This window comes from Chaetodon auriga, chromosome 18 (assembly GCF_051107435.1).
Source record: "Chaetodon auriga isolate fChaAug3 chromosome 18, fChaAug3.hap1, whole genome shotgun sequence".
In the NCBI taxonomy this organism is placed as follows: domain Eukaryota; kingdom Metazoa; phylum Chordata; class Actinopteri; order Chaetodontiformes; family Chaetodontidae; genus Chaetodon; species Chaetodon auriga.
The window spans coordinates 14,444,715-14,470,435 of record NC_135091.1 but is presented as its reverse complement, the minus strand read 5'-3'; the positions used below and the strand labels follow the sequence as shown (position 1 = coordinate 14,470,435).

Below are 25,721 nucleotides of genomic sequence, written 5' to 3'. Positions count from 1 at the left end.
ACTTTGACTTTCACTTGTGCCACATGGCAGTGTCTTGCAGTGCTTTCTACTCTCCGTATTGTGGACATACTAAAAATAACACACGTCCATCTGCATAATTTGAGGCGCTACAAGGAAAACAAAATGTTTACTTAAAATTGCATTTAAAACCCTTGATGTAGCTGGTTTTCCAAATTGTGATGTAGGGTTTTTTCTCCCCTCAACTATCTATCTGTCTCCTGCCCTTTCCATCTTATTGAGCATGAACTTGAATCCTGGAAAGCTTAAAAAAAAAAAAAAAAAAGGTGTGATTTGTTCCTTCCTGTTGTCCTTATAAGGCTGGAGCAAAACACAGCACCTCAAAAGGCTCTGATTTTCCTGTGCAGGGGCCTTTGAAAGCAGAGAAATGAAGGTCTAACTGAACAGATCCACGCCGTTGTCAAAATAACAAGACACACACAGACTCATTCATACGTACACATACACACTGCAGCAATTTCCAAAGAAGTGCATCCGACCTTTGTTCATTTTACTTTTGAAGAAAAAACGAAAGTGGCTGAAGCAAACTTTCCTTGCCTTAATTAGTGTGGATTGGAACGTCCGGGTGCATCTACGACTGGAGATCTTAAAATGTGAGCGAGGTTGGTTGTGCGTCGGGTTAGGGCACCTGGGAAGTGCATTGTTGACTCAGCCGCTTCTGCAGCAGCGTGAGGTTATACAGGTGTAAAGTCGACAATCTAAATAAACTGAAAGCAAACACAAGAATAAAATAGAATCTGCTAAGAATACTTGTCTTTTTTTCCTTTTTATCAAGAGATAAACACACACACACACACACACACACACACACACACACACACACACACACACACAGCATACTCAAACAGGAAACCAGCATATTTAACACTTCGCCTCCGGTCTGGTGCCGAGCGCAGACCAGAACTGGACCGAGGCCGCCGCGTGACGCCTGTTAGCAGGCGGATCCCTGCAGCTGTGGCCGACAGTGCTGATGGACTGAGTGGCACTTGCAATGAGTAGAAAGAGACGCGTCATCTGAAAAGGAGCAAAGTGAGACGGCTGGGACACGTTTGACTGCACCATCATTGGCAAAGAGTCTCAAAAAGAGACTCCATTTTTTTTCCTTTTTGGGAATTTTGTAGCAGCTGGCAGTGCATTTGGGGAAAAAAAACAAGTTCTGAAGAAAAGCTCCTCACATATACTGTCAGGGTTTGATGGTGAGATTTAGTGAAGGACGCCGAAGCGAAAAGGCGGCAGATCCACCTGCTGGGCAAGGTTTGAGGTGCTAATGGAGTGACTCGGTTCGATCAACTGCTCTGCACATGCTTACACCAAGCACAGGGAGGGGCTCAAAGGGTTGGCCTCAGACTGGGTTAATCAACACACACTCGTCACGCTCCCCCCCCCCCCCCACACTCATATTAAAATAAACGCATGCATATCTTTACAGGCTTCAGTCCTGGAGGCCGGGGCAGGTGATGGAAACAGCAGCAGGGCGTGGCTGCGCCCACTGGACAGGATGGGAAACAAAAACACACAACAGCACGCATGCGCTCGCCACACACGCTCACAGTGAGACCAACCACGCCACATACACATGCACACGAAAACACTTCCCAAAAAAAGAAAAAGAGGCGGCACAAACACACAGTCATACTATAGCTTTTCCATCAACTGTCCAACTTACAAGGTTAAAAAAGAAACACAAAAATAAACTCCACAAATATTTTCTTCCCAGTCTGTTTTTACCGCCCTGCTTCCTTGCTTCACGTGTTGTTTTCTTTAAGTCTGTGTTTGTCCTGTGTTCGGCAGGAGGATTTGGTGTGGTGCCATGTCCTCTGGGGGTTTCGGATGCACGCCCTCGCTTGAGCTGCCTCGCGTCCCGGTCAATGCGGCGTCCAAGCTTGAAGGTCAAAAAGGTCACCTAGTCCCCAGTTAAGGTCATCCCAGAGACCACCCTCACTCGCCCCCCCTCCTCGTCACAGAAAGTATCAGGGCCCCTTCATGAAAACATCAGGCGGGATGTTAGTCCGTGTCTGCCTACACAACTGTTCAGAGGTCAAGGACAAAAAGAGGGTGTGTTTGCACGTCTATGCATACCTATGTGCATACTCCTGTGTGTGTGTGTGTGTGTGTGTGTGTGTGTGTGTGTGTAAGAGTGAAATGACCAGGGCAGAGCTCAGGCTGTCAAGCTGATAGTGTACGAAGTGAACAGCACCCGCTGTCCCGTCCTCCCCCGTCCCCTCTTCTTTCCTCTAGCGGAGCCACAGTTTGAGCCGCAGCGCGTCCACTCCGTTCAGGTAGTATCTGAACAGCCGCTTGTCTCTGACAAAACCCAAGTTCTCGTACAGCTTCAGGGCTGATTTGTTGGTGATTTCAGTCTCCAATACAACCTGGGGACACACAGATGGCCACGTCAGTATGTTGTACACATGAGTAGACAGACTGGTCCTTTGGTTGTGCAGTGATAGTTTATCCAATGCTAAGAAAACACGCTCAACCCCACAACTCTACTCCTGTCTTAGTTTCACGTTGCAACACATTAGCTAGGAAGCTAATCATAGATAGTTCCAAGAGTCAGCTGGGTTTTGTACATAATTAGAAAAACCAAAGCCAGCAAATTAGCTTGAAGGCACATGACCTCATGGATGCTGTGTGTAGCTTCTGTGTGTGTGTGTGTGGGTGTGTGCATGGAGAGGGGACTCGGGTTAGCAGCTGGCGTTAGTAGCTTCAATGAGTGAGCTAGCAGCTAATTACACCGCAGTGTCTCATGTGCTATTTCTGCCTATCTCAAACATACATACGAAGTGTAAAAAAAAAGGTGGTATTGACCTTTGTGCCTGAGCTAAGCTAGCTGTTTCCCAGATGTGTCCAGTCTTTATGCTACAGTAGGCTGACCAAGTCAAGGAGCAGACATTTTGACTGGTCATAGTAAGGAAAACAGGGAACAAATGACGATGACGCTGTCCCATTAAGCGTGACAGTGTGACAGTGAGCCAGCACGCACAGCACCAGGACCCTGAAACTGAAGCAGCTAAATGCAGTCACCTTAAGTGTTTGATCAAAGCAGAGAACAACCCTCAAACATATTGATCTGAATTAAGTTTAAGTATTCAAGTACATCCGTAAGTCAATATTTAGTGGTGACAACAACGGATCTAATGAGATCCACTGTGATTCAATACTGTGCAAAGACTAAACATAACATCCAAGATGTGGTGGTGAACTTTGCTGCCAACCATTTTCCTAAAGTGAACACAAGCTATTAGAATACTTTCCCTTCTACCCAGCAGCTAACAGTCTCTATTGACTGTGCTCGATTTTCCAATCAAGCAGCCATTACCTTAAACGTGCTTGAGATGGGTGCCCCACTACAGTGACCTTGAGTAACATATTTTCTGTAACACATATGTAATTGTGTAGTCATGCAGTAGCAGGAAGGGGTAGTTTAGCAATCTTTCTCATTTGAGCATTCGAGAGTAGTAGTAGTAAAAGCGTGCTGTCAACAGTCACTGCATCTATAAGCAAAGCATTTAGGAATTTCAGCTGGATTTGGTAGTCCAGGATCTTTTCCTACAAGCTATTGAGGACATCAACAAACCGACGGACACCGGAAGATCAAATAATGAGTCTTTTTAAATCTTATGCTAACACTTTTTTAACTTCCACGACCAAGGTTAGCATAATGTTCTGCTGAACCCAGACAAAAACCGCCTGGTGACACAAGAGCACCAAAGCCGAAAAAAATGCAGCTTGCAACACAGTTACAGAGTTTGTGGTCGCTTGATTGATGAAATAAAAATCCATTTCTATAAAAGAATGTACTTGGTGGCTTTGTGTACACAATTGCACCAACAGAAAAACGATCACAGCTGTGAATCACTGTGTCAGTCCTTTGGCCTCAGTCGACAAAAGGATTTGAGAAAGGTTAGCACGGGTTATTTCAACCACAAACTTCTAGAGGTTTCAAAATATTTCAAGTTCACAGTGTATTGTGTGTGTAAGAAGCAGGTGAGTGAGCATGTGGCTATTCAGGAACAGCACAACCAGTGAAACAGTCTGTAGTAACAGGGGGGTACTGAAGGGCTCGGGTGCAGCTGACTGTCAAATCAAGGCTACCATCAACCTAAGATAAGTGAAGGACGGCAAAGAAGGTGGACCTTGAAACACTAGCAGCACTTATGCTTTTTCTTGGTTCATGCTCGCACAGAGGCCGACACCAAACTAGAACAAAGAATCAAATGAAGAACATGAAAGGTTTATTTCAGTCATTTTCAAATGTGTTGTCATTTTGTGTTTTAACTGTATTTTCCAGGAATTTCTGGTTTCTTCTTCTTTTGCTGTTCAGTCTGGTTGGTAAAACTGTCCTCTACTCTCCTGCCTACATTAACAGTGTGAGTGAATACGCTGGCACAAAGCTTGAGAATGTCTGCCAATGTCAGCCATGAAACCTTTTGTATGTTGGCACAAACCCATAAGTGTTTGTTTTTCAGGCTTTTCTCAAAAACTTAGATATTTGCCGGATTAAAATTCAGTTTAAAAAAAGGAAAACGTGAATTGATTGAACATCCTCCAGCAGGAAAAGGGTCTGTGCATCTTACCTCGTCACAGTCACCCTCCACCATGGCATAGATGGCCTTCTTCACCAGATTAGTACCTGACACAGAAGAGTTCAAGTCAGTGATGGAACACAACTCAACAAAACACGAACTTGAAGAAAAGAACACTTGGTTTTTCTACTTTTTCTGGCTTGATGTCTGGCAACATAAGATATGCAAAAGGTGTGCAGTGTCACAGTGTTACACATCAACTCAGAGTGTATGACTTATCTAAATGTTGCATTTGCATAAAGTGATTTGGCTGTCAAAAAAGCACAAAAGACGCTGTTGCACAACTTGGTCTCGGCTGCACACCATGAAAGGACAGGCTCTTTGTTTATTCTGCACAGGACGTGCAGGGTGCTGATCTCACCGATGCTTTTCCTTCTGTGTTTCGAGTCCACGGCCAGCATGGCAATGTAGCCACGACGGAACATCTTCTTGTGCATGTCAAGCTTACATACTATGGCTCCGACACACTCCTGCTCCACCATTGCCTGTGACACACACACACACACAAAATTAGTTCTTCTGTGCAGCCGCTGAAAGCCTAGCAACAGTTCCTATACAGCTGCTGTCATCCTGCCAGCCCTGCTGGCTGTCAGAGCTGACCTTTGACCTTTATTTCATGGCACTTCCTCTTATGTCACATGCGGCTTTCCAGCCAAACTGGAACTGGAAGTTTACGACCTTGAGGCTCAGAGGATAAACAAAGAAAGGGCAGTGTTTTTCAGGGTAGAGAACCCGAACTGGACACTGCAGGTACAAGAGGAAACACCCACTTCAAGTACATTACTTGCTACCTAAACTGGAAACTTTGCTTGGTCTTAAATTCCTGCACACATATGACTGGACACAAAATCCATACGTCACTGCCAAACTAAACAGGATATGGTCATGACAGTTCAGCTTGTCTTGATTGCACAGCTATTAATTCAGACTGAAATCTAGAAAACTAAACAGGATGGAGGTTTTGTGAGAGAAAAGTGGGTTTGTCGCTGCCAACTGATACAATACAAACTCCAAATCAATGCACCACCAGTAAGACATTTACATGTGTGTGTTTAAGCTGTGTGTGTTTGTCTTCAGTGCATATCAGCACTTTTTGGCCGCCACTGAGACACACTGACAGGTGAAAGCTATGAGCATACAGGTACACCCAGCCCCAGGAATGGCATGCTGCTTCAGACAGAGTCCATGGGCTGGGAGGGTCGCTCACACCTTATTTTAACTTGATCAACAAAGTTTAACAACGAATACAGACATTTTCTTCACACTGGGATGGTTTCGGTGTCGTACTCACCAGAAAGCAGAGCTGCGGCCAGTTGTGGATGAAGTACCTGTACGTGTAAATTGAATAAGGCTCAGACAAGTCCTTGGTGATCAGTCTCATGATCCACGGCATCTGTAGCTCGGACTCGTAGCGGACATAGCGGATGCCGTGGCTGTCCTCTTCCGCTCGGCCGGGAGAGCTGCTCAGGTCGAGCCGGGCCAGCTCCGCGGCTGGCGGCTGCTGCGGGTCAGCGAGGCTCTCCTCTCCGCCGGGCCCGGCAGCGTCCGGCGGCTCGACGCTCGGTGGTCTCGGAGGCTCTGTATGATCAAACTCCTCTTTGCCTTCGTCCCCGGAGTGGCTGTGGGCCGCCTCAGTTCTCGTGAAACCCGGCATCCCGTTCATGCTATTGTTGACCAGAGGAGAGTGACTGCCGTTTTTGGAGAATGGGCTGTGGCCTTCGTGTTGGCAATGCTCACTATTGTTTCTAGTGGCTGGAGCCTCCTCATTGCTGCCGCTGCTGCTGCTGTCACAGTTGTCCACGGACGGTCTCGGATTGTCAGGCCGGTTCCCTGTATGCTGGTGGCTGTCAGCGTCCTCAGAGGGGCTGGCCAAGCCGTTTAGCTGCTGCTGCTCTCGGGCTTGCATTTTGAGGTGCAGCGCCGCCGGGCTAGCTCGCGCTAGCATGTTTTTCTGCTTATTCTTAACCGACGTGTTAACTTCGCTTACCGGCTGCGACTTCTTCCCTGTATCGGTGGGTACACAGTCCTCCCTGTGGTAGGCCGACTCTCCGCCTTCCCCTGCCGGCTCCGCGCTCCCAGCCCCGGGGAAAGGAGGAATTTCAGCCGGGGATGCAGGCAGTGCGCTACTAGGCCCAGGCGGCACTGTGGCCATCCCACCGCATTAAGGTGGAGATTCACGCTTGGAAAACGTTGAACACTATCTCATCCACAAGGCGAAGGGGTATACAATCAATATACAAGTTAGTTCACCGAATATTACATAAATCCAAGGGTTTTTGGGTCGATAACGTATCCGCTGGCGACGTTTGTCGCTGCTTTCTCCTCGATTTCCCTGCTGCCGCAAAGTGCTGTCGCAGCAAACGCCATTGCCACAGCAGGCAGAAGCGTTTTACGACAGTAGTGTAACGCATGACAGATGCAGGTTTATTCAGCACCACCAGGGACACTTATCTACTGTACTGTGCTAACCACTTAAATAAAGTAATTTCTCCGTGTTCAAACTAATTTCTCCGTGGACTCACAATGTTTACATTGGTGTATAGCCTGTAATTTCTAAGCCTCTTAAGGGGTCAAATGTCAAACAAACGCATCTAATTTAGTATTTATTTATCTAAAAAAAATTTTGTAGGATTTTTGCTCGGCAAAATTGTTACATTACTGACAAGAGAAGGCAAAGCGCATTATGATTGAGCAATGAATTTTTGTTCTGTTCAAAGATAGCGTTAGTTTTATGCAGACTCTTTTGCATTTCATCTCATACTTATTAGACCTACATATAATCCGTCTTTGAATTTGTCGTACAGCCTGTTCTGTGTTGGAGCATCTTAAATGGTGAAATTAGTTCAAGTGTCAAGTGTGATTTGAGAAGCTGTTCGACCGAAAGGTTCGAACAGGGTTAACCCTGTCAGGTCAGGACCTGTCTACTTTCTTTTACCAGCAGAGGGCGCCAAGTTGAGGATCGATTCGGATATACAGTACGGTATATATATTTACAGTGACAATATTGCAGTTTCTCCAGTAGATGTCGCCATCGGATCAGTTTTATTGTCCTTTCAGTTTGCTCGTCCAAGCACTTGCAGGTCTGTTTCGAGGTATGTGCCTTCAGCTGCCCTAAAAATGCTTACAATCTCTCTGAAGTGAGAATCATTTACTGTTTTTATAAAACCTTCCCCAAAACTCTGCTCCACTAGTGTGAGACTCACATAAACCTCAGTGCTGGTTTTCATAGACATAAGAAAACAGAAGAGGAAAGAAATGTGTTATTTTCCTGTTTATCCTATTAATGAATGTATAAGGGTTGGAGAAGATAGAAACCCCTGCCCTCTCAGCACTGACCTTAGAAAACATGACAAAAATAAATAAAACAAATTAAAAGAGAAACAAAGTGAAATGTGTGGCTAATATTGCGGATCTGTTTCATATTGAGGACAAAGGAGAAACATACCAATCACACCACTTGTGTAGATCATGCAAACCATGACAAACTTCACTGGAAATAATCTTAAACACTGAGACAACAGACTCACTTGAGCCCATGTTTATCTGCAGGGTGCCATGGCCTGTATGAGGAGGCAGTGTTTCTCTATTGGGTCCTCAAGCAAGTCCATGCACAGAGAGCTGGATCACTATTTGGAAAAGACATTGTGTGAACTTTCAAGTCCAACAATGCTGCCTTATTTCCTGTACGCAGAAAGAGGAGACAAGATGCTTTGACTGACATATAGTTTGTACATATAGATAGATAGATAGATAGATAGATAGATAGATAGATAGACAGAGCTTCTACGGTCAACACCTTCTCCTCTGTCCTACATTCAGCTACCTCTAACACATGTGTGCTTGATATGTGAAAGGAGATGGAGTTATATTGTGTTTGTAGATATACGTTACAGAGAAAGAGACGTAGAGATAGACGGGGAGAGAGACGGCCCTTTGAAAGCTAAGCCTTGGGGCTGAGAACTCTCTGAAGAGCTGGAATCAGACATGCACAATCAGTTCCCCCTCTTCAAATCTCCTTTACAGGCCTATCTACTTGAACAGGCTTCTCTTAATTACTTTCTCTATCACTTAGCGAGCTGTGCCTGGGACTAGGAGCAGCAGCGTCTTGCCAGAGACACTTGGCTGGTTGGAGCCCATATTTATATATCTTCTTTCTCACAATCCTGTCCCGTACCTTCCTTTTTTCTCCCTCCTCCTCCTCCTCCTCGCCCCCCCTTCGCTTTCATTCTAGGCTGCTCTTGTCTCTCTGTGGCTCTCCCCATCCTGTCTTTACCCTTTTCCAAATATCTCCAGGGCGTCAGTTGCGTCATGTGACTGGTGCGCTTGTGATTACAGCAGTTGGCAGCCGTACTCCATGAGGAAGAACTCAAAATACCTTGAAAAATGACAGCATGTAAAGAAGTAGCCTGTGAGGTCAGTGTGGAGCTCGGCAGAGAGCGGCAACATGCTCAGGACAACCCAGGCTGATAATGACACCCAAGTACCATCCTCCTTCGAATCTCTGTGCCTGTCTGAACTGGTGTCAGGGGCTGGAGGCCAACCTTTGGATCTCCTCTTCTTACCCCCCCTCCTCTCTCCTACTCCTGCCTGTCACATTGGCTTGCTCCCCTCACTCTGCTCACTTCCCTGTGTCCTCCTCCTCCTCCTCCTCCTCCTCCTCCTCTTTTTCCTCCTCTTCTTTTTTTAATTTTTTTTTCTGTCTGGCGTCTGGTCCACTAGAGCTGTATTTAATTAGTTTCTGTTGGGTTAATTAGGGGCTAAAGTTAGGGGGTCGGACCAGAACAAAAGCGGGTCAGGCTGGACGGATGCAGGTGCTCCTGTGTGGTTGCCAGATTCCACCGTTCAGATTAAGATGGCCGAAAATTGTCTGGAGTATTGGGGAGAGAGTGAGAGAGGCATGAATTGCAGGGTGGGAGGTTTTCCATCACATATGGGATGGCAGCTCCTTATACCCTCATGCTGGCACCATTGTGCTTATTATTTGATGCATCTTTTCTTTGCATTTTCTACAAGAAACCAGCTTATATTCAGTGGATCTCAGCTTTGCTTTCATGGCTTTTCCCTCTCATATTACATTGGCACACATCACACAGGGCTGATCTAATGTATGGTGTGTGCAAGTGATGTATTTGCCAGTCCGTTTCCCCGTTGCCATACAAGGTGCAGTGTTGTATGTTCTCATTCATATCGCTCCCAGGCACTCAGTCCCCTTTTTCATCTGTGCGTGGCAGCTATACCCTCTCCTTTTGCTTTGTTGGTTGGCTGTGTAGAATGAAAAACATGTGAGGAGGACATCAAAAGACCAATCCAGACAAGTGAAGTATACATAAAATGGGCAATTCAAGCCTGTGAAGTCCACATCAGTTGTTTAAATGCAGTGATCATGTAAATGAAATGACTGAAAACAGTAGATGTAAGTCTAGAAAAGCTTCAGGCTGCAGCACTTTGAAGGTTACCTGCTTCCTTATTGTACTTTTGGCATGCACTATTTTAAAACATATTAAAGTGGGTAACTGGAGCTGTTTTTAATGGATGTACAGCAAATACGTACTTACAGACTTATGTGTGCGACTTTGATTACAAAGAGGGGCGAGGAGAGCCAAAAGAGACACAATTTGACCTTTTCTTCTATCCTGTGGAGCTGAAGATGGACCAGATGAACTGATATGAGGGGAGAGGAAGAGAGAGAAGAGGAGAGGAGAGAGAGGGCATCTCTGGCATGGCTGGAGACCCTCAGTGTGTGAGGGTCCTGGGGCCCTTTAGACAGGCGCCAGCCCAGCAGGGAGGCAGAGACAATCACGCAGCACCAGATTCAATGCACATGAGATGGAGGGATGGAGGGAGATGAGGAGACACAGAGGGGAGGATTGAAGGAGGGGGGGGGTGGGATGGGACAAAGAGCACAGCTGAGAAAAGGTGGAGGACACGACAAGGAGAAGAGTAGACAGGCCCAGGTAGACACGGACGGAGCTGCTGAACAAGAGACGAGTTGAAAAGAGATGGAAGGAGACGGAGAGAATGACAGTGTGGATCAAGAGGAGGTGAGAGGAGAAGAAGTAAGAGGAAGAAAGAGCAAGCGAGAGGGAGATAGGATATATTCCCTCTGTAACAGTCTTTATCACCAGCCCAGATCGTGGCGTATGAACAGTGATCCAAGTCAACCATCTGCTGAGGCTAGATAAGCCTGGGAGAGCTGGGTATTGAGCTGTCACTCAGGGAGGAGTGGAGAAAAATAAAGAGAGGAGGGGAGAGAGGAACAGAGGAGAAATAAAGACAGAACGGGAGAGATCGAGAGGGAGGGAGGGAGGGGTCTGTGCAAGGTAGGAAAATTCAAAGGAGAAGATTTGAGCAGACTGGAGAGCATCCGTCTTGTTACAGAAAGACTTAACGTCAACTAGATGTCCAGCCCTGTCCTGCCTAATCTTGAAATAATCCTTCAGCTAATGAGAAGAACAATAAAACCAAGCTATTTATTGGTTTTTATTTTTGTCAACACACAGACAAACACACACACACACACACACACACACACACACACACACGAACACACACTCACATCTTCACTCTACATCACGCTAATGGTGACATGAGGCTGTTTGTTGTTCATTTTCTGTTACCGACACACACATATTTATACATGTCACCAGTTAAAAGTACAAAATCAGGCTGTTTTCTTTTTCCTCAAGCAACACCACAACTCACAACACACACGTTTTAATGGCGAAAGAAGTGTGTGTGTGTGTAGGGGGGTGTCTCTGTTGATTAGACACCTCTTCCGCTGGTGAGGATCCCCAGAGTGGAAGATGGGTTACTAGTTGATTAAGCCTGTGTGTAGGTGATTAAGTTAAATCCCACTTAAACATACCCCCCTAAACCACTTACTGCAAAACTATGAATGAGGTTATTATCCTGTATGTGTGTGAGGAAAGTTTAAGATTCAGTGTTGAGCGACTGGTGTCATCATTCACCTGATTTTAAAGATGTGCATCCAATCCCAGGCCTTCATTTTTTGGATGTGTGTTTGTGTTTATAGTGTGATTCTGTGGTACTACGGGGGCGTGAATTAAGGCCGGGAGGGGGGTCAGGCCCGGGAGTGGGGGTTAGGAGGGAGGAGAGGATTAGCCGAGGCCAGTTGGATCATTTTACAGCCGGAGGACCCCCCCTCACCCTCTGCAGTCTCCTGGACAATGAGGATTAAACTCCTCTTGTTCCTCAACTCCGAAAAACGGCAGGACGACAAAGACACTATTCCTCCTGGGTCCCCTGGCTGTGGCTGGGAGCTGAGCTGAGGAGAGGAGAGGAGGGAGGGAAGGAGTAAAGAGGAGGAGGAGGAGGGAGGCAGGAGGAGGCAGGGGGTCCATCATAAAATTAATCCCTTCACAGTTTCCTCTGGGTGCAAAGTGAGATATGAGGCAGACATGTCTAATGAAACGCTACAGTCATCTAAGGGCACAGCGATAAAAGCATATATTAAACTAATGGAGCTCGTCATTAGTGCCCCTATTAAGCGGATCGAGAGGGTTGTGCTCTCCTTTGGTGATCAGCGAGGAAGATTAATCAATACCAATAAAACTCCTCCTTCCTGCATTGTCCTAATTCGGTGTGTGCACAGTAGCTGTACGGCAAATTTAAGATCGCTTACCCATAATCCTCTGAGTCTATTTGTAGTTTACATTAAAGGAACAGTTTGACATTTATTAAATATACTTCTTCACTTTCTTGCCAAGAGTTAGATGACAAGATTTATTCTAGATGTTAGCTTAGCATAGCATAAAGACTGGAAACAAGAGAAACAGCTCTGTCTAAAGGTCATGAATGAACCTTCCATCTCACTGAGGTGTAAAAATTATGCACTATGGTGTTACAGAAGGTTATGTGCTGGACTTGCACGTGTCCTGTTGAGATCAATGAGAAATAACATTAATTAGTGAGCTTTGAGGTTCTGGTACTGCAGGCAGATTTGTGCTGGCTAGCTGCTTCACTGTGTTTCCAATATTTATGCTAAGCTAAGCTACCAGCTGCTGGCTGTAGCCATGACTAGTTATCTTTAGGCTGAGTTTGTTACCGTCAGCCAGGTAAACTGTTGCCCTCTTCCCAAACTGTCAAACTCCTCCTTCAAAGTGATGTCGTATGGCAGAAAGAGAGGCCACAAAGTATCACTTGGGCACTCAGTGAACAAAAAATAACCTCAAGCCTAAAAAACTGAAGGATAAATCACATGTAAAAGCCTAGTGATAAGAAGTGTGTGATCATAGCCTGAGGCATGGTGATTATGGATCCCTATGTGGCAAAGTGTCCACCCTGGGACATACTAGTGGGCTCAGTATGTGGCAGGCTTAGGGATGGGGAGATTTGGTTGCCCTCAATGTTTCATCGGAACAACTACTTGCTTATAGCAATAGAGGACAAAAGCAATTTTTTGATGTTGAGGATCAAATTTATTGGTCAACATCCAAGTGAGAGGGACGATAAAAGGGGAAGACAAAAGAAACAGAAGTCCACTGGTTTTAATCTGAGGAAAAAAAACGAGGGAGTCAATATAGGAACGTAAAGAGAGGAGTGAAAGAGAGAACCGAGGAGGAGGGCGAGGAGCACAACAGATCCAGGGGGAGTTAGAGGAGAGAGGAGAGCAGAGGAGGGGCCTTTCATACAAAAAGGCTCTCTTTTACTTATAAAAGAGAAAAAAAAAAAGAGCAAAAGAAAAGCTTCTTCTCGCCTCCTGGACGCAGTGTCAAACCCAATCAGTGTCTGGTCTGGCAGTGCTGCTCGTCTCCCAGGCACCAGCTCACAATGGAGGCGAGCCTCGGCCGCCACACCTCTCACTTCCAATCTGCATCCTGCAGGACAGGCCTGAGAGCGAGTGGGCCGCGGGGAGGGACAACAATGCAGCTCAAATGTTCAAATTCTCCTAAAAAATCTGTGTGTGCTGAGAATTGGATTAACTAGTAAAAGTAAAAACACACTCCTCAAGTAGCTTTAGATCAGTTCATGTCGATTTGGGCAGCTAATATCAGTTTTTATTGTGAGGAAGCTGGCCTAAGTGTGGCTTGGGATCAACGGCTGGATGTAGGTAGTTATTGTTCTTAAAGATTTTCAATACAGGTGGAAAGAATGGGACTTAGTGTCAGGGTGTATGTACGTAAAGCCAAGCACAAACATGGATAAACTGCTCGACGATTACAACGACCAACAATCCCTGAGCTGTGCAGTCCCGCGCTAATAAACATGAGCAACAAGGCTTGATCCTTAAAAACCTCGCCAGTCAAAAAAAAAAAAATGTCTATCTTGAATAGACACCCCCCTAAATCGCATTGTTGAGCAAATCCTGTATTAAAAGCAAAGAGTTACTCTGCATTTATACTCCTGAAGACTTTAGTTAAGCCAGTGCCTCTGCCACTTTGCAGCGCGGGCTTCATCGAGCCCGAGTAAATCCGTCTCTCAATGGTGATTGGCTGAAGCTGAAGGGGCCATCTTTTTCACACGCTTCCTCACTCGCCAACCCCCCCACCTCATCTCGGCTAGTGCTTGCCCGTCACCAAACAATGGCTGGTTACTGGCAATTAAACAGCATTTTCCAAGGAATCCGTGGCACTGGTCTAATGGCATTACTGTTGGATGATTCAATCCTTGAATAGTCAACAGGATTTTGCCTCTCACCAGGAAAATACTGCTTCATCGAATTACCCGTATTACATAGATTTACCCAAAGCTTATGATTCAGGGTTCACAGATTACTGCTCTTCTAAAGATGGCGGGAGAAAGGAGCGATGGGCCGGGAGAGTGATGACTCCCAGCGCCTCAAAGCCGGGCGCCGCTGCCACTGGCACACCCTTCCTTAAAAAACTAAAGCAGAGCAAGGATTTATCCCAAAACCTTTGCAGATTTACGGAGATTATTAATTTACCTGCATGCAAAGACTCCCTTTCTTTTATCATTGTTTGCATTTTCTGACTCCGACTTTAATATCAGATGATGCAAGTCTTGAAAGATGGGTTACACACTGACAGTCACACACACAAGCACACACAGACATATAGGAGCCAAACTGCACATTGTGCCCTTTGACCTTCCATGGGTCGAGTCGGGCTGGGCAGCTCGGGGAACCAGGAAGACCGGCCAAGTCCATTATCTCACAATGAAGGGCTAATTACTGGGTCTGCAAGCCTCAAATCACACGGCAGCAGACTGCCTGTCTCTGTCCTCCGCTCACCCAACATCTTAATTGCTCTTTTATTCTCTCTCTGTTTTTACTGTGCCTCTCTCCCCGACTCGCTCCTTCTCTCGCCTCAGCCATTTCACACATAAAAGCAAGAAGCTAATTGCCTGCTATGGAAATATTGGGCCTGTGATTAGCCAGGCAGAAGGTTTGGCTGGCCTGTGTATTTCCCTGTCTGTGTGAGGGAGCGTCGAGCCAGCACGCCGGGCGTAAAAATAGGAAACAGCAGTCATCGCTGGTGAAAGGAAATTCATTTTTCTGTCATTCACATGCGAGTCAGGGTTGAAAGTGTGAGGACTGTCATTGTGCTCCAGTGGCAATTTGTCAGACTGCTATGTTGGCGAAATGTTGATAGAAAATCAACTTGAACAAAATTACAGGAAAATTAGTTCAGTTGCTTTTAGGCAGAGTTGGAGAATTGTTATCATTCGCACTGACATTATTATGAGGCTAATTATTTTGCCCTCTTCTAGTTTAGATATCTGGACGACCAGTGCGGACTCTAACTGCACCCTCAGTCAATAAAAGAAAACAGCGTGATCAAACGCACAAAGCAGGTTGGTACACATGATTGGTTGATACATTTACTATCTATCTTTTATCTCTTATGAGTAATTTCCCCAAACCCTCATTACATTCTCCTCCTTGGCCCTGACTTATCATCTCAATCTGTAGGTAATTTGCTGATAATGGCACACAATCATCTAACAAGACAACAAGGGTTACTCTTAATAGACTCCATCTTGAGATGCACATACATATGGAAATGAGACCCAGTGGGGGAATTTGCTTCAGCTCCTGCTCTAAATAGCAGTGCCCTCTAACCTGCCTCTAACCTTGAATTATTCCTTTAACAAAAGATGTTTTTTTCATCTTCGACACAGAACTGCTAACTTGACCTCATCTGTGATTTCTGTCTCTTCTTTCTTCAGTATAGGAATTAAAAAAAACAAAACAAATCCTCTAAAATACAAATCTTTAGGTGTGCATATACAATATGAATACGATACAACTATATTTACTTTTCAGATTGTATCCAATGCCAGTTAAACAACAAAAAAACCTCAAGAACAATCAAGTGAATAAATAAATAAATGCTTTAATATACTTTTTAAAGACATGCTGGTTTGGCCTCTCTAACACTCAACAGGTGCAGTCTTCTCCCCTCTACTACTTCTTCTGCTATAACGCTTCCTTCTTAAGCTCTTGTCCATACACATCAGATGTTACCAGGTCATTTTAGTAACTTTCCTTCATTCAGAGTCACCTGCCATTTGACCTCAGCCTTGTCCCAGCACCAAACCAAAGCCTTATGAGAACCTTGGGCGGATATTGAAATGCTCTTTCAGACGCTCTCTCTTTGCAGTGGTCCCCCAAGTGCTTTGTCCAAAATGCTGGAAAAGATGGTGAACGGAGAGAGCCTTGTTTTCCCAACGATGGGAGCAATGGAGTTTTTGGGCAGCGCAGTGATTGGTGGTAAGGGTGGGGGAAGGTTTGGGGGCCAAGAGGGGTGCAGGTCGGCTGTTCAAAGGCTGGCTTTTTGCATTGTTGGTCAGTTGGGGATTAAGGTCCTCTGTGCAGCAGAATAGCCCCTCTAATTAAAAAGGATAAGACGGCAGAAAAATAGCGAGAGGCACGGGAGGAAGCAAAGAGAGAGGGAGAGGGGAGAGCAAATTTGCAGAGAAAAGAAAGAAAAGAAAAACTGTTTTCAGTGTCACTCCTGCAGCCGGGCCCATCGATTCAGACTGGATTAACTTTACACTCCTCCTCCCTGTTTCTCTCTGTCACTCTCTCCCCAAATCTCTTTCTGTCATTCTTTCTATCTCGCAATTTCCGAACTTTGTTCTCCGCATGCACTTTATTTACGTGGAGGTACAGTTACACAGTGCAATATTAGAGTGGCCTCAAAAAGCTACCTCTGCATATTGTTTGAGCTTATCTCTTTACAAAACCTTGACTGGTTGCAGTTACAGACTATGTAACATTTCAAAAATACTTTTCATCTACAGACACTAAAGTTGGATATTTTTTCATTCTGCTGCAGGTTTGTGAGGAGTGAATTTGTTTGCAAGGTGACATTTTGCTGTAGAAGCCCGGCAACTTGCACCAGTATGTGTGTGTGTGAGAGTGAATGTGTGTGCTGCTCAGTATTTACCGTCATCAGAATGTGAATAGAGGAGCTGTGTGCTGTGCCCCAGATGCTGGCTGACAGTAGGTGGGCTGTTTGCCGTGGGGATGCCAGGTTGTGTTTTTGTTTGGCCCTCCTCTGTCCCGCCTGCCTCCCTCCCCTTGCCCGATGGGGGGTCCAGGGCTCCCGGGGCTGGTCCCTGCTGACCAATACCCAGGTATGAGGAATCTCGGTTTGGCTAACACTAGCTGCAGGCTGTGGGAGGTTAACGAGGTACCAGCAGGGACAAGACATTCAACCCTCCCATAGGCAAACCACAAGTGGTGGATGTCTCTCAATGAAGGGCATGAATACGATATGATGTAAGACATGTGGAGGTCAGTGCTAAGGGGGTTAAATGGTAATAATACTGCAGGTGCAATATAAAACCCAACACACAGATACTATCAAAGACAAGTTATCCTTCAAGTCTTTTTTTATTATGAAAGCGTCTCTCTGCTGACCAGATGTAAGTGTCTCACTGTGCACAAATTGGTGCTGCTGAATAACGGCCTGCTAGCATTTTAATTAGCTTGCCAGCTATAGTAGCTCACTGCCTAGGCCTGCGAGTTGGTCCCACGTCAACAAGCCACGAGCGCTGTCTCTTTGTGGTGTGACTGGACCTTTAAGGTCCTGCAACCTGTCTGTTTTTTTCCTCAGAAACACCTGCTATCCGAAGCTCCAGTTGACTCCTCTGAAAATACAGTTATTCAATATCCATGGACGCTCATTTTGGCTTGTCGTGCAATCATCAATATCGCTTCCTCCGCCATGCTTATCAATAAATCTATCAATTTGAGTTTTACAGGGCAGATGGCAAAAAGCAAGCGTCAGATATGTCCAAGAGAGTTCAGTGTGTGTAACAGATGGGGTTGGTTGAGTGGGCCAAGTCATTGATTTGACCTTGAGATGGACAGCTGAAGGGAACTGAAATAGTTGGTGCAAGTCCAATAATATTGAGATTGAATATTAGATAATTGGACATGAGATAGATAGATAGATAGATAGATAGATAGATAGATAGATAGATAGATAGATAGATAGATAGATAGATAGATAGATAGATTAAAACTCAAATCAAATTCAATGTAAATTTTACTGCAGAGAGCAGTGCACCGCCTGTGAAAAATGCTGTATAGTGTCTAAAATTCAAGATATCCAGAGTTCATCTGTCCTTCTCTAATTCTGTGTCTTTGAAGACCCCAACTTTGTACTTCTTCAAGTACAAAACAAAATCACAGAAATGTTTCTGTTAAAAGTTAAGTAGAAATTGTTATTGAAATATACAATGATAAAAACCAAAAGGCCTGAAATACTGAAGGTATTTAGTTTTTCCTTTTTCTATTAAGAAGCAAGTGGCACATTATATTAATGCATATGATACTCTTGACTCATCACTTTTGAAAGATAGACAGATAGATAGATTTATAGATAGATAGATGACAATTAGAGGGAAGGAATGCAGAGATCTAGAGAATTTAGAGGATGATTTAATGGATAAAAATCCCACCGCCAGAGAGGGTTCTTGTGATTTTTGCCCTCATTTCTGGTGTGTAACCATATTAAGCAGTCCTATGGGGAGCAAACAAAAGGCTGCTGGAGGAGAGAGGAGGCAGCACATCATACTTCCCTCATGCCAGCCGGTATTATCCAGTAAGTGTGAGAGAGTGGTATCTCAGTCCCACGATTCTTAGCCTTCAATTCGTCTCCCTAACAGCAGGAGAAACCGTGACTTCGTCAATTGGCCGGGAGACAGGGGGAGGGCATATTGCCACAGACATTAACAAGCGACTTCACCTTTCTTACAACCGCGGCCCCGTTTAGCTGAAACGCTCCCCAGGGCTATTAGATATTTTCCGATGAATTATATATCAGAGCTGAAGATGAAAGGACTCTGCGTGAGCCAAGAACATAGCTGTGGGACAACAAGGGGACCAGATACTTAAGCCCGGTTAGGCTGTTTGTTTTAGTGTGATCGCTGAGGGAAAAAGGGAAAACTCCACTTACAGTAAAACTGCACACGAAGGATTGAAAAAAAAAAAAAAAGTCAAATCACAATATTATAATAAAAGCTTCTTCCTAAATTTGATTTTATGTAATTGCGCATCATCATAAACAATAAGATATGCCACAAATATCCACAAGGCAACTGTAAATGATTTTTTCTGCTCTATGGAGTCCATAGTATTGATTTTAGTGATGTCTAAGAGCCCAGCAGCCTCGCAGGCTGTTCATCTGGCATGTAGACTCCTAATTAGTTCTCTAACCTGCTGCTTGTTTGGGAGCATCAATCAAAACCTTCATTCCGGGCTGCTGAGGACAGAGTTTTGTCAGCACGTTTTAAAAATGACATTTACGCTGAGGAGAGACAACTGGATTCAGATCAGCCAGAGGGAGATGAGCGCAATTAGCCCTGTGTGAGATACAGCACAGGCGCTCTATTTGAGCCCTGAAATGCAACTGGACACACACACACACACACACACACACACACACACACACACACACACACACACAAATCCTGTTTCAAGTGCTGTAATTCACGGAAATTTGATAAACAACACATAATTCGGGCTGCTGCTGTCTTTGTTTTATTTTATTTTATTTTATTATTATTTATTTTAGTAGAAGTGGTCGTGGGGGTGTACAGCCTCACGCTCCCCCTCCTTTTAAATCTCCTTTACAGGGTTACACAGAATCAGACCGTGACAGAAGTTGTTTTCACCTCTCGCCACAAAACACTGCTTCAGGTTTGCTTGCTCAGCTCATTTCGACTTTTAGATCTGCGAGCTGCAGCTTTAATCTTCTGGTTGTTATTATGAGCTTTTTTTTGTTTTTTTGTATGTATGTCAAAATGATTTGACCATGCAGGTGCTCGGCTCTGATTGGTTGCTTGTTGGTCAATGCGCCACACCTTTACTGGCATCTCTCGACCTGGAAATAAAGTACGTGTTACTGCAGAGAAGGGCGTCTAATATGTTTGAGTTCAGATGTTGAACTGATGGTAGCGGAGTTTAGTCTGTGGTGCTTTGGGGGTGATGTTGCCACCACCAGGCCACTTCACTCCAGCTGCTGCATCCTTTCACACCTCTGCCCATCATATTTCCTCTCATTTCCATTGGCTGCTAAAATTCCTCGCAGTCTCTCGCTCTCCATAAATACTGAGCATCTCTGAGTATTATCCGCATCCAACAAGCTTACCCGGGGGGAAACTAATCAAAGCCGTTTGATAGCTCAACCACTCTGCACCGCCGAGAGAGAGGCGTTCACAAAAGTACCTTTTCTAAATCAAACGTCTGACAACTCAAGTAAGTGATTTATTTAACTTCGGCTGTTTGAGCAGCCTAATGTTTTTTCCTGTACATGGATTTAAGTGAGTGTTTTGATTTTTTTTTTTTTTTTTTTTTAATTTATCTCTTAAATCGGTGGTGAAAGCCATCAGGAGCTGCATGCGATGGAAATGCAGATTGCCCACAGGGAGATAATTGGGTAGGCGTGCTTCAAAACTTTTCTCCCTCTCGCCTCTCCGGGCTGCAGGCTCGGAGCAAAGGGGCACTCAGCCGATTAATAGCGGGACGATGGAGCAGCCCACGACCCCAGATAATACACTCTAACTGCTGGATGTTTGACTACAGGCTCCGGATGTATTGAGGCATGGAGAGAGGGGAGGGCAAACGCACCTCGAGTCAAGTTGCAGGTTAACAGAAATATCTTAAATCGTATCAAATCCATCCGTAATATTGCACTTTAAAAAAAGTTGTTTTCTGGTGTTATGTAATGAATAAATAAATAAAGATCAGTATTCAACATTCACAACTTACTTTTTAAATATATTGCGAGCCTGCAGTAATAATAATAATAATAATAATAATAATAATAATAATAATAATAATAATAGTTTTAAAGGTTCATATGAAGGTGCATGTGTCGGTTTGGGAAAGTGAGTTTCAGGGTTGCTTGTGCTGGGTTTTGGGGGGTTGAAGGGGGTGGGGGGGGTTGGTTGTCTGGCAGTCAGCTGGTCTGATAAATACAATGCCAGTCTTTGTTTTATTTTCGTGACGCAGAAAATTAAGGAGGCCTGAATGCGGAGTCGTGGCTGGCGTCCTGTAATCAGGCCAGCGCGTGCCGTCCGGATTATCTCGTTAATTTCTTACAGAAAGAAGAAGAAGAAGAAAAAAAAATCTCTTGTAGCCAATAATAATTAATGGCTGGGCAGGATATTTGTTATTGAACGGATGTGGAGCAACCGGTAACCTCGGGTGCAAAAAGTGACAGATTGAGTATAGGAGTGGCCGTTATTGGCTGTATAAAAACGAGGGGTCCGACTGCAGAGAGGCGCACCCCGGGGTCCTGCGAACTTTATTCTACAGGTAGGTGTCACTGGAAACGTTAGCAGAGGCCTCAGACAGAAGCATATGGTGTGTAGATTAATTAGCTATTACTAAAAAAATATATATATATAAGAGCTTTGAAACATTTTTTGTGTTCAGTACTTTTCCTCCTACAGTTTATCAGGCCTAACAGCGGGCTTCACCTCTACAGGAAAAAATAGATTTAATATTTCATTAGAATTCCGAGGTACTAGTTTGTATCTCCAATACTTAAATAATGTTGTCCTTGTACATATTTAATCTGCTGCAATAGGGCTAATATTTCTATAATATTCCTATAAAAGCACACCTATCTAAAAAATATTAATCAGCGAATTAAACTTGATTGATCTGTCTGTAATATTCTGAACAGAACAGAGTATTGCTGAAGCTACATTTTTATTCTGTTATTTTATCACTGCAAAAGTTTCAATAATTTGTCTGAACTCGATCATTTGAATAAGATGTTAGCAGAGCTCGTTCAATGTCTTCTCGCCATTAGAGTTTAATAATTTTTAAGTAAATCACAAGACCAAAATGAACGTTGTCCCTGTAAAAAGTTTTGGTTTTCTCTACACCTGGAGACAAGTTTAGTGAGCTATCTCCTTGTTTGTTTAGATTAAGATTAAGTGTTCCTCTCTAATCAACACTTTTCAATAGTCTCACCTTCCAAATCTAATTACCAGGAGCAATTCATTAGGAAAGGAGGGGGAGCCGCCCCGAGGAGTGTCCAGAATATGTCAGAATTCACTCTGGGGAGTGCCTGCATGTTTCTAATTATTTGCTAAAGTTGTCCTTCGTATTTTAATTTAGTTACATTTGAATGTACAAGGGTTTTAGTGGAAACCAACAATAGGCCTGAGATATAGAAATGGGAATGAGCGCACAGTTTGCAGTATTGGCTTCTTTGTTTGTTCCCTAAAGTCTTTTGTTATCAGCATTACTTATCGGTCAACAGTGGGCTTTGTTTCTGCAAATGCCCCCCCAATCAGCTGTCTATTTAGCTTCGCCTAACCTGTGGGTATATGCTAATTGGGATCCCGGTTGGGGCCCAACGAGTGTGCGCATTTTAACGACAATGTTTTGTTTTGGTGGCACTAAGAGAGGAGTGTGTTTGGGCAAGAGGGGGGGCGGTAAGGGGCGGGGTTATAGTAGCAGTTAGTGTGTGTGCGGTGGTGGGGGGTGATGGCGTAAACGCCTGTCAGCCAGACAGAGCATCCTCAGTCCAGCAGGGACAGCTGGGGGTCTCCACTCGCCTTTAAGAGTCCTGCGAGTCCGAGGACGCCCACTTCTTTAAGCCCACCGCGGTGCGTAAAGGCTGCGCGTAAAATTCAGCGGACGCAGAAGATTCCAAACAGCCGTAAAACCTTCCTGTTCTGTGTCCTGCTTCAGGTCGATCCGGAGGAGGAGGTGAAATACAAACGGAGACGCGAGAGGATTAAAAGACGATTTTCTGCCCCATTTTTCTGACTTCTTCTCATTGGTGCTCCTTCGTCCGGCCGCCAGCATGATGTCCTATTTGAAGCAGCCGCCGTACACGATGAACGGACTGAGCTTATCTACCTCAGGAGTGGACCTGCTGCATCCTTCAGTGGGATATCAAGGTAGTACAGACCACCCCAGGGTGCAACCGCTTGGATGGGCAAATCAAAATGCCATGCAGGCTGCTGATTAACCTGAAAATGAGAATTATTTGCAGTCGTGTGCAATGAGGAACTTATTTTCATATTAATATCAACACGTGAATGATGAATGGCTTGTATTTCTCATAACATCAGTGCCTTAAAAGAACGTTTAAAGCTTCATTTATCATTACTAAACATTGTTTGAGTATCATCTTGCCTTTAAACTACAGGGACAGTATTTTTTTTAATAAACAGTTGTCTACAATAAAGTTACATAAGTTTACATAATTAAATTAGCAATATTATTATTTCCTCGATCTGTATTTTCTAAAGCATTGTTTTCTCCCCTCTACTTATCAGGAACTCCTCGCAAACAGAGGAGAGAGAGGACGACCTTCACTCGGGCCCAGCTGGACGTGCTGGAGAACCTGTTCGGCAAGACTCGGTACCCTGACATCTTCATGAGAGAGGAGGTGGCCTTAAAGATCAACCTGCCCGAGTCCCGAGTGCAGGTGAGTCCACCAGCACAGACACTTTGAGCACACAGTCTATTCATGGCCGTCCATAATTAGTCATTTGTTTCTGAGAGGCGAGACACTCCAGGGCAAGGTGTGCTCTTCATCGTTGAAGTGCTCGATAGCAGTCACTTTAATGAGATATTTAATGATGCTATTTTGTCGTTTTCTGCAACTGTGAATGTTGTTTCTGAATGAATCACTTTTCTGTTTTCAGAATAAAGTTAATATACCTAAATATATAATAAAGCCCATGGATATAAATGAATATAATGGATAGTCTGGAAAATAACATACACAATTTATGAACGAACACATAGCTATAATTTATTTATTTTTGGCAATTTAATAACTTTAATAATCTGCTGAAGTCACTAATTTATCGTTCATTTCACTGGGTTTCTGGAATATTTTTAATCCTGGAAATAATAATAACAAAACAATTCCAAAGTCCTTACAGCTAAATCTAATGACTTCAAATCCATTTTTCTTCCAGGTATGGTTCAAAAACCGACGAGCCAAACATCGCCAGCAGGCCCAGCAAAGCCAAAGTGGAGCGCAGAACAAGGCTGTGAGCAGGCCGGTGAAAAAGAAAGGCTCTCCGGTCAGAGAGGCCAGCTCGGAGAGCGGAGCCAGCGGGCAGTTCACGCCGCCCTCGACCACCTCACTCCCGGCTGTGAGCAGCAGCACGGCACCGGTGTCTATCTGGAGCCCGGCCTCCATATCCCCGCTCTCCGACCCGCTGTCTACCTCCTCCTCCTGCATGCAGCGCTCCTATCCCATGACCTACAGTCAGGCGTCGGGCTACAACCAGGGCTACACGGCCTCCTCGTCCTACTTCACCGGGATGGACTGCAGCTCCTACCTTTCGCCTATGCACCACCAACTATCCGCCGCGGGCTCCGCCATGAGCCCCATGGGCAGCAACGGGGTATCCAGCCACCTGAGCCCCGCGTCCTCCCTCTCCTCGTCGGCGTACGGAGCGGCCGGTCTGGGCTTCAGCGGCGCTGCAGACTGCCTGGACTATAAGGACCAAACAGCCTCCTCATGGAAGCTCAATTTCAACGCGGACTGTTTGGATTACAAAGACCAAGCAGCGTGGAAGTTTCAAGTGTTGTGAGAGGAGAGAATCAAAGGGACACTTCTGACAAACTGCAGACTATAACAGACAGATTAACACCCCAGGTTGGGAGCAGCAAGTGCGGCGTTTTTCCACGGCTACAGGCCCTACTTCTACCTCGGGCAGAGCAGAGCAGGACTGCCAGCCGGTTGTCTCACTTGTTGGGTTAATTTATTGAACATTCAGACTGATTCTCCCCAACTTTGATCAAGGACATGGAACAAATGTGTTGACCAAAAGGAAAAAAGGATCAAAAGAGCGAAAGATCCAAGCCTAACTTGGTTGAGTTTGAGGAATAGGTCAGGTTTTCTTCTAAGCTCCTTAAAGACTCCCCTCTCTTGTCTCTTTTTTTATTTTGTTGGCACGCTGAAGGGGCCCTTTGATCAAAGCCTTGTGCATGAGTGTGTGTGTGTGTTATAGAGAATGTGTGTGTGTATGTGTGTGTGTGTGAGAGAGAGAGAGAGCAGCTCTGACATGAACCTGGATGCACTATTAATTTATGAGAAATATGTTTAAGACTAGTTTCAAGAGACAATCAGTCCGTTTGCGTGTGCTCATAAATGTCCCTTATGTGTTTTGAATTATTTCTCCCCTGTGTTAGATTTCTTTTGGAAATTGTGATTCTTTGTACTACCTGTATGCAATTTTTCTTCGTGCCACAAACCCAGCTGTGAATTTGATAGATTTATTTCCATGGTAAATTATTCTAAGGACATATTAGTTGAATGAAATAGGGATGGCAGGGTAAATTAAGTCAGCAGCAAGCAATGTCCACTTGAGCTGTAAAGTGCGGTGAGAAGGCCACAAACACACATACTGACAATAAAGACCACTTGACCTGACCCAACACTGTGACTGCATGTGTAAATCCATCTAAATCCTCTGTCTTTATTCCAGTTTTCATCACCTGTTTCTGCACACAAACACACCACAGCATGTCAGCAAGCCTGAGGAGGGAAACCCAGCTCATTTTACCCACATCTTTATTTAGATTTTACCCTTTTTGGTTTGGATCTTGCCTTAAAAGTGTCAGTACGGTGCCAAATTCCATCCACTTCTTGCCTATATACTTTTCATGCCTACATCATTAGAGTCCATGAT

General features: G+C 44.7%; 2 protein-coding genes across 3 annotated transcripts; one reads left to right on the top strand and one right to left on the bottom strand.

Moving 5' to 3' along the window:
* Positions 1 to 1,126: 1,126 nt before the first annotated feature.
* Positions 1,127 to 6,957, bottom strand: naa30 (N-alpha-acetyltransferase 30, NatC catalytic subunit). Its single transcript, XM_076755753.1, has 4 exons — positions 5,899 to 6,957; positions 4,969 to 5,092; positions 4,599 to 4,654; positions 1,127 to 2,390 (listed from the first exon to the last, which is right to left on the bottom strand). The coding sequence occupies exons 1-4, from the start codon at positions 6,757 to 6,759 to the stop codon at positions 2,253 to 2,255; spliced, it is 1,179 nt and encodes a 392-aa protein (XP_076611868.1). The 5' UTR covers positions 6,760 to 6,957; the 3' UTR covers positions 1,127 to 2,252.
* A 13,217-nt stretch (positions 6,958 to 20,174) lies between these two features.
* LOC143336774 (homeobox protein OTX2-like) lies at positions 20,175 to 25,462 on the top strand. 2 transcript variants are annotated; one of them, XM_076757098.1, is made up of 4 exons: positions 20,175 to 20,298; positions 22,753 to 22,964; positions 23,346 to 23,497; positions 23,997 to 25,462. In XM_076757098.1, the coding sequence occupies exons 2-4, from the start codon at positions 22,868 to 22,870 to the stop codon at positions 24,618 to 24,620; spliced, it is 873 nt and encodes a 290-aa protein (XP_076613213.1). In that variant the 5' UTR covers positions 20,175 to 20,298; positions 22,753 to 22,867; the 3' UTR covers positions 24,621 to 25,462. The 2 variants fall into 2 exon arrangements, with proteins under 2 accessions (XP_076613213.1, XP_076613214.1); XM_076757099.1 differs by lacking the exon at positions 20,175 to 20,298 and adding an exon at positions 21,002 to 21,360.
* The last annotated feature ends 259 nt before the right edge of the window (positions 25,463 to 25,721 follow it).